Source organism: Lepidochelys kempii, chromosome 3 (assembly GCF_965140285.1).
Source record: "Lepidochelys kempii isolate rLepKem1 chromosome 3, rLepKem1.hap1, whole genome shotgun sequence".
NCBI lineage: Eukaryota > Metazoa > Chordata > Testudines > Cheloniidae > Lepidochelys > Lepidochelys kempii.
Window position 1 is genome coordinate 47310944 of NC_136382.1, and position 9419 is coordinate 47320362.

The 9419-nt window shown below is 41.9% G+C and overlaps 1 protein-coding gene across 1 annotated transcript in view; it reads left to right on the forward strand.

The window, feature by feature from the left end:
* MLIP (muscular LMNA interacting protein) overlaps positions 1–4657 on the forward strand; it is a 169796-nt gene extending 165139 nt beyond the window's left edge. Inside the window, exons 13-14 of the mRNA XM_073335117.2 lie at positions 1673–1726; positions 4499–4657. Of these exons, the coding sequence (XP_073191218.2) occupies positions 1673–1726; positions 4499–4657 (213 nt within the window). The remainder of the gene's footprint in view (positions 1–1672; positions 1727–4498) is intronic.
* Positions 4658–9419: the final 4762 nt, after the last annotated feature.

A 9419-nucleotide genomic window follows, 5' to 3' on the forward strand; every position in this document is an offset into this window, starting at 1 on the left:
GTAAGTTCAGGAGGAGGGTATGACACACTATATGATCTTATAAAAATATGCCAATGAGTGTGAATATAATGTAACTGGAATATGCTTCATGCAAAAGGTCTCTTGTAAAGTATCATTACAAATCTTATAATCAGCTGAGTGTGGTCATCCTATTTGTATAAATGTATCACTCTTGTATCTGAAACTAGAAATATACAATATAACTCTGAGGGCCTAATGTAATTATGCAAAGTGTGGGCCGTTAATGGTGGTTTGGAAACTTTTCATGTGCTGTAATATTTATACTGCTTACTGTATTTTTCACTCCATGCATCTGATGAAGTGGGTTTTAGCCCACAAAAGTTTATGCCCAAATACATTTGTTAGTCTCTAAGGTGCCATGAGGACTCCTCGTTGTTTTTGCTGACACAGAGCAGTGATTTTGACACACTGAAAACTGGGTTTATGTAAAGCTAAATCCATAAAACCAATCCATTCAGAGAACTTTACTGAACAAAATTAAAAATATGAGATCTGTATTTCATCTGATTATTAAAACATTGCAGTCCTGTGAACCTACCATTATCTCTGTATGGTTTGGTTTATGTATTTGCTTCGGGCCTGATCCAAAGCCCCGTGAAGTCACTGGAAGTCTTTACATTAATTTAAATGGAGTTTGGATCAGGTCTTCAGTACTCAGGTACAAATCACACAATGTTAAAGAATCACCATGACACAAACCCTCCCTCTGAATGTACAAATAATTGTTCAATGGTATTTTTAGTTAAAGAATTATAAGACCAGTGTCTTTGAAAGCCAAGGTTAAGGAGAGCTCTCCTGGGAGCTGTTTAGGAAGGTGTAAATGCTAAGTGTTGGAAATAAAATGATTAGAGTTCTAAGTACTTGCACGTGCATTGTCTCATACTAAACCTTCCCTTTACATAGGCATTTGTCCTTGCTAGGATTCTGACTGAGTCATTTCAGAGTGACGAGTGTTTTTTTAAATGATATGACAATGTGATTAGATGGAAACTAGCCTATATCTTGGGCCAGAGATTTTCAAAGGAACAAAGAGTTCACTTCACTCTGCACAGAGAGTGAAAGTGTGATTGTAGCACAGATAGGCATACCCATGCTAGCTGTAACGTAGCTAGCATGGATAACAAGAGTAATACAAAGTGGCACAAGCTGGCTAGCAACCTGAGCACATATCTAGTGTCCTTGCTCCACCCATGGTTTATACTCAGGCAGCTAGCCCATGCTGAAACCTGTACCACCATTTTAGTCTGCCACTACTACTTGTGCTTTAATCTAGCTAGCATTGGTATGCTAGGGTGAGAAGATGTCCCGATTTCTTAGGGACAGTCCTGATATTTGGGCCTTTTTCTTATATAGGCCCCTATTACCCTCCACCCCTGTCCTGATATTTCACACTGGTCACCCTAGGGTAGGCCCACCCATGCTACAATCACACCTTCACTTGCAGTGTAGACATACCCTAAGAACAGTTAGGTGCCCAGAACCCACTGAAAGTCCGTGGGAACTGGGTACATAGCTGCCCTGTGCATGTTAGTTGTTAAGGCACTTTGATGATGTTGTTCAGATGTCTACTAAAACTTAACTTATAACTGAATATTTTTTCACTTACTCTCTCGCTCTCTCTCGTGACATCCTTGGCATCTCGGCTCTGCAGCCCAGTCATCCCATAGTGCCTATTCCAGAAAACAAAGCACTCAGCTCCAAGGAGGTAACTGAATGACATTTACATTTTATTACTACAGGCATGCTATCTATGAGCACCAGCTCAGACTGGCTTTTGCAGTTAACATAACATATGGTGGCCTCAGAGGTACAAAAAGTGTACCAGCAGAAAGGATTTTGGCCCAACACATGGACTGTGTAAATGGCTGTGTTTCACTGCTATTAACAAACAAATATAGTGTGGTTTTGGATCCTGTGTTCTTCGAGGAGCTCAGGTAGCATTGTGGTCCATGTTTCTGATTTGTGCTTGTGGAAGGTTAAATGACTCAGAATGAGAACTAGTAAAACATATACAGGGAGCTCCATCTGAAAATCCAGCATTTCCCACTCTGCAGTGACTGTGGTAAAGCAGTAGCTCCTGTTCTAAAATACCAGAAGATACTGCTTTTACAGCAGCTCCTGGGGGGTATGAATACGCTGAACTTGGGAGAACACCTACAGAACCCTCTTTTAAAATACGGGGACAACAGGCAGCTTGCTACAGCATGTGTTGCCCAGCATCATTTCCTCAGCTAAGGTAAAATTCAGTAACAGTGCATTATAAGTATTGAGTGGACTAGGTCTTGCATTTGCTGGGGGATGGATTTAATGAACTAATATAGGTCTCTTTAATCTCTAAACTGTATGAACCTGATGCGTATCATCCCAGATTATACACACATCATATGAGAGCTGATGCTTTCCTCTACATGCTGCTCTTGGGACAGAACATAATAATAATACCTAGCTCTTATATAGTGCATTTCATCAGTAGATCTCAAAGCACTTTACAAAGGAGATCAAGATCATTATTCCCATTTTATAGATGGAGAAACAGAGGCACAGAGAGGGGAAGTAACTAACCCAAGGTCACCCAGTGGCTGAGCTGGGAATAGAAACTAGGTCTTCTGAGACCCAGTCTAGTGCTCTAGCCACTAGACCAGTATTTTTCAAAGTTTGGGTTGCAACCCAGTACGGGGTTGCGGCATGTAAGGCACTGGGTCACCTTGCTTAGCACCCAGGGACCCTAGGGGCTCTGGTCAGCATCGCTAAAAGTCCTGTTGGCAGTGCTGCCCGGCTAAGGCAGACTAGTGCCTACCGGTTCCGACACCACGCTGTGCCCTGGAAGTGGCCAGCAGCAGATCTGGCTTCTAAGCAGGGGGGCCACAGGGCTCCGCGCACTACCCCTGCCCCAGGCACTAGCTCTGCACTCCCATTGGCTGATTTCTGGCCAATGGGAGCTGGGGGGAGGGGCAGTACCTGCAGGCGAGAGCCGTGTGAGGCTGCTTGCGCGCCTCCACTTAGGAGCTGAACCTGCTGCTGGCTGCTTCCGGGGGGACAGGAGGGAAGCCTGCCTCTGCATCCTGGCTGACCGGGAGCTGCCAGAGGTAAGTTCACGCCCCAACCCCATACCCCAATCCCCTGCTCCAGTCCTGAGCCCCATCCCAAACCCCTCATCCCTGGCCTCACCCCAGAGCCTGCACCCCCAGCCCAGAGCCCTGACCCCCTCCTGCAAATTCCCTTCTCCCTCTTGCCATACTCTCCAGCCATGTAAGAGGAGGAGGAGAGGGGGGAGGGTTAAGCTGCTGCAAGCTGAATTTCTCCCCATCAGTGCTTTCTATCCAGCCCCAGCTTGGAGTTTGAGCAGCCAGTCCTGGGAGGGAACCAGGGGCCCGCTGACTCTCAGCTCTCCTAGGGTTAACCCACTCAGGCCCAATTTGATTTTCTCTGACTTTTTAATAAATCTTATTTTTAACACGATGTGACTTGTGGACTGTGGGCTAGCTAACTTCACAAAGACCCTCCTGGGAGAGAGCAAAGTCCTTCAATGCCTAGGAAGAAGTAGAGAGCATACAAGGTGTGCCTAGAGTCCCCCATTCAGCATCAGTCAGAAGGATACAGACAGAGGTGTCCTCTTCCATTGCGGTTCATTGCCAAAGGCTGCTGCAGGGGGCACACACAAAGGGAGAAGCCTGAGGACCAAGAAAGTGACATAAGTTGTGGTGGTGCAGGAAATAGTCCCTTTATCCCAGTCCTGTAGCTGGCCAGGACCTGGCCCTGGTGCAACTAAGAGAAACCTCAGCACTCTTCTAAATTGCACTGACTCGTAATGACTCCCTTGGGACATTCCGCTGGATGGCGTTTTGCTGGAATGTGGCAGCACTGTGGCCTTGCCTCCTATTACCTGGAGACTCGCCCTACCCTTGGGAATCCCCATCTGAAGAATTATGCAGCTTTCTGCCTCCTTTTCACTGCAGTGAGAAAGAGGAGCCAGGACCTGGCCCAGCATGTTTTAAGGTGCAGGAATTAAGCATCTGTTTTACTAGTACTTTTTTAGAAAGTTAAGAAATACACCACCAACTTTTCCTAATAGTATAAACTATGGGTGTCAGGTAATCAACTGAGAAGACCAACATTGCTCTTTCTGCTGTAATGAGCACCCCAGACCCTGCTGTCTCCTGTCTCTGCTCTCACCAGTAGGGTTCTCTATATCTACAATCATCTATAACTACATACTTTTTAAAAAAAAGACACATGATATGATGAGAAGAAATCAGTTGTATCAGCATGAGAATAAGGAACTTTAAATAGTCTGTTGCTGTAGGAAACACCAACAACTTTGTCTTTTTTTTTTTTTGGATGAGGCAGAGTGTGTGCGTGGTTGCCAGCCCCTCATTTTGTAACTCATTTTATTTTCCCCCAAGGGAAGTGTTAATTTTAAAAAAAGGTCCCAAGCTGGATTCAGAATAACTGTGTTTTATTTTTCATGCCACTTTAGTTTCATTCTGCAGTAGCACCAAGTAAATCAGATTTGCCTCCCACCTGTGAAAGCAAAAAGACAAGCAAAGGAAAACTTCCAGGCAGCGAAAGCCCTCTCTGCACTGAACGCTTTTCACTCAGCGTGGACGTGGGGGATGCTCCTGCAAAAACCAGCTAATAGGTACAGCAGTAATTCTAATTAGTTGTCATCATATGTTACTGTACCCCAGTCTATAGTGTGCCAGGGTTATGATGCACATATTATATTACAGTTACTCTAATAATGCCTTGAACTGAGTCTGGCTATTGAATCGCTGAAAATCATATCCACATGGAGTCATAAAGCGTCTGCAGGCATTGAGCATGTGTGCTTATCATCATCATATTAAAACATATAAGGGTCTTGGAATTCTGTTATAATGACAGCCTAGGTACATCTGATCTTTCCTGAGTTAATGCATTTGTTATTCTGTCTGTGATCTCAATGGATATGTCTACACTGCGATTAGATACCCGTAGCTAGCCTGGGTCAGCTGACTCAGGCTCTCAGTGCTTGGGCTGGGGGGTTGTTTCATTGTTGTGTAGACTTCTGGGCTTGGTCTGGAGCCTGGATTCCAGGACTCTATGGGGTGGGAGGGTCCAAGAGTTCAGGCCTAAGCCAAGATGTCTACAAAGCAATGAAACAGTCCCACAGACCCAGCCCCATGAGCGTGAGTCAGCTGGCTTGAGCCAACTGTAGGTTTTTCTTTGCTGTGTAGACAGATCCCATGAAGTCCTGGGACCCTGGTTCTGAGCCCTGGGTTAGCATGATTTGTGTGTAGATGGAAAAGGGGTAAGGTTTGAGCATGCGCATACACACACACACACGCGCGTGCACACACAGAGAAAAGGGGCAAATCCTGGCTCCATTGACTTATCTGTAGCCAGGATCTAACCCATCATGTCACAGTCATTCATGTAAGTTCATGAGACTTTAAGCAAGGAGGCCCAGTCCTGCTCTCACTGTAGCCAGTGGCAATATTTCATGACTGAATTTAATGGGAAAAGGTGTGCAATGTATAAACCCTATGGAAGTCTGAATATAGGCCATAGTGCTATTGTTCATTACTCTTAGGACACGTCTACAGAGTACTTTACCAGTCTAGGAATACCAGTATACTATGGGTATGTCTACACTACCCACTTTACAGCGCAGCCGTGGCAGCTCTGTGATGTGGGCAGTGTAGACACACTTGAATGCCCGGGGAGAGCTCTCCCGGTGATAAAAAAGCCAAACAAAAACCCACCCCAAACGAGCGGTGGTAGCTTTATGGCTGGGAGCATAGCGGAACACCGAACTAGAGAGAGACAGAGACAGAGACAGCCTGAAGAAATCCAAGCAGAAGCCTTTAAGCATGATGCAATCCTGAGGGAAACCTCGAGAGAGATTCTAGGTCAGGGGTGCTGGCTGAAAAGAAGCATGGGCCTATAAGGTAAGAAACTGCTCCTTTTTGCCTTTGGTTCCTCCTGCATTCTCAGATGCAGGATTTTGTACATTCCTTGTAAATAAAGAAGATTGTATCCAAGTAAATTCTAGGCTCCATCATCAATTTCTATTCCCAGCTGGAACATTCCAAGGCCCTGAACTTTTGACTAGCTGCTCAGGTCAAAAAGAGGTAACACTCTTTTGGGTCAAACTGTATCATCCCTCCCTGAAGCAAAACTTCCATTGACACCAGTGCATTCTGACTGAGCAAGGCCTGCAGCAGTAGGTCTACTCAACATTTCTGTAACAATTTAGCGAAATGAAAATATAATGAACCTCTAAATGAACACTAAAAGTATAAGCCTCTACCACTTAAGCTAAAGGACTAAGACCCTCGGGTATTAACTGTAGCAGGCTCATTATCTTTTTTAATGGACCAGCCTCTAGAGGGGGACAATGGCCTACGTTCTCCTAGTGTGCATTAAAAAGCAAGTAGGCACAAATTATCTTCATTTGCATCTGTGTAAATCTCAAATAAATCCACTGAGATCAATGGAATTACTCTGTATCTACAAGAATGTAATAGAGCAGAATTTGGTCAATACTCTTTGCCAGCTTCAATGACATTTGTACATGCTTTAGGAAAGCAGAAAATTAGTTGTTGTTATTAGTATATTGTGATGCAAGGCTATTATTAGGACATCATAATATTAGAGGAAAAAATAAGTATTGCTTTATACTTCTGTATTTTTATATTTTGTATTCCTAAAATATTGTCTAGATTAAAAATTACAGGGAAGACGTTACTTAGCCACTTTCCACAGTCAGTTCAAATGCAAAATCTCTGAAAAGATAGTAATGCATGTACCATGTAACTCTGACATAGATTAAGTGTGAAACACCAGCATGTTATCCTAACTGCCATACCCCTAAATTCAGTCTGTTTTTCACACATGGCTTTTGCACTGGTTATATTTAAATAATAATAGGAGTATTTTATACTGTCTTCAGAAGAGGGAAACTGCTCTGAAACAAGTATTTTAAATGATAACATAAAACCTTCACCAATGTGAAGTATACTGATGTATAACTAATTAGACTTCACATTAATTTGTATCTGTCCATGTGTTCTCTGAGTTAATAATCAAACTGTATCTGCTGGAATTGATTTCTACTATAAAAGGCATGATCCTGCAAACACACAAGTGAGCAACTTTACTCATTTGAATAATCCTATTTAACTCAATAGGTGTAATTAATAGTTTGGTGATCATGAGTGCAGAGAACTTCGTTTTTAAAAAGATGAGACTGTCCTTGTATGGGTAAAGTTATCCACACACAAAGTGTTTGCAAGATTAGGCCTATATACCATACTGCAGCTTCTGTTCTTTTCTGCACATCATTTTCTCTCTTCCCCGTTTTTGTCTCCTACAGATTGCCAATGAGAGAGCTTCTGTTCAGCTGCCAGGGCAAGTATTAAATTTTTTCTTAAACTGTCTTGGTTACAATCTGACCACTAAAATGTACGCACAACTAAAGCTAGGCAAACTGTTTCAGCTGAATCTTATTTCCAGCAAAAAAGTGAAGATCGACTGGAACATTTTGAAAATTTGTATCAATTTAATTGAATAATTCTTATTCTTATTGTTATTTGATTAGCCACATGCTGAAAAACTTTTGTTTGGGGTTGACCCCAGATGATTTTTCCCCAGTTTTTTGGACCTGTCAGCTGCCTGAAAAATGAGTTATACTAACAGTTCTACTACCCACAACTTTAACTTCACTTTAAGAAAGTTTTCTGTGTTCACGTAATATAATAGAATGTTTTAGCTGTATATTTTTTTCTTACCCAAATTGAACTAATTAAGATTATGTTCTATCTATGACTGACCTTTCCAACAGTATCCATTAACATATAATTCTACTTAATGGCACCCTACAGTTAAAAACAGTCACTTTAGAATATAAACTTAAAGATAATTTGGTAAATCGGTTGCATAATTAAAACAGATGCTTTTTGAATTTCTACTTATTTTTACAGCTTTTATTTCAAATTTTACAGCACCTAAACGTGAGCTAGGCATGTATTGAAAGTGAGCTCACTTATGTATTCAAAGACATGGTCCCTTCCCCAAATATCTTACAATATACTTTTAGGTGTGACACGAGCAGGAGTAAGCAATAGGGAAGATGAGGTGAAGAATGACAAAGGTTATAGTATTTACTCTGGTTTCAGAGTAGCAGCCGTGTTAGTCTGTATTCGCAAAAAGAAAAGGAGTACTTGTGGCACCTTAGAGACTAACCAATTTATTTGAGCATAAGCTTTTGTGAGCTACAGCTCACTTCATCGGATGTGTTCAGTGGAAAATACAGTGGGGAGATTTATATACATAGAGAACATGAAACAATGGGTGTTACCATACACACTGTAACGAGAGTGATCACTTAAGGTTAGATATTACCAGTGGGAGGGGGGGAACCTTTTGTAGTGGTAATCAAGGTGGGCCATTTCCAGCAGTTGACAAGAACATCTGAGGAACAGTGGGGGCGGGGATAAACATGGGGAAATAGTTTTACTTTGTGTAATGACCCATCCACTCCCAGTCTCTATTCAAGCCTAAATTAATTGTATCCAGTTTGCAAATTAATTCCAGTTCAGCAGTCTCTCTATCTATTTACTCTGTTATGGTTATGCACACATCAGGATCGTCCCATTAAAGTTAATGATTTATTATGGTAAATTAACATAGTTCTTGCAGACGGTACATTATGCTAGTGGGGTGATCGCCAAAAGTACTCCTTTTGTTTTTACAGAACATTGTGTATTTATCAGCCAGAGTCTCGGGTGGTGTATATTGGGGTGGCTCTGTTGTCATCAGAGGAGCTATACTTATTTATACCACCTGAGGATCTGGTCCTATATGGTTTTTGTGTTCTAGTTACATGCATGTGAAAATTCTTCTTTTCTTTTTCAGCTGTATTTTGAAGCCTGTTGCAATGCTGAAATGAAATCAATGCCTCAAATGGATTTAAATGTTGTTGTTTTTTCAGCTTTGCTTCCTTTTGTATTAACTGCAGTGCAGCAGTAGCACTCAGAGATGTTTTTAAGAGATAACCTAGAAGGTACCAGCCAAAAGAGCCCCACAGATACAGAAATGAATGTGGCAAATCTATGAATAGTGTCCTGATATGTTTGCTGTAGTTTTAATGCATGCCACAAAGCATAGATCACATTTTCTTTAGAAAACAAGTTATATTTTGAAATTAAATAAAGTTAGACTCTGTGTGTGTGTGTGTATATATATATATATATACTGAACAGTGTTTGTTGTGATTCATTTTCTGCATAAATCCATTTCTAAACATTAACTAATGAAGACTAAGACCGCTGGCCTTGCTGGCCACAGAATGTTCCCAGTAACAATACTTTTTTATTTTGGTAACATTTCACCTTCACCTAGTTATGTTCCGTGAA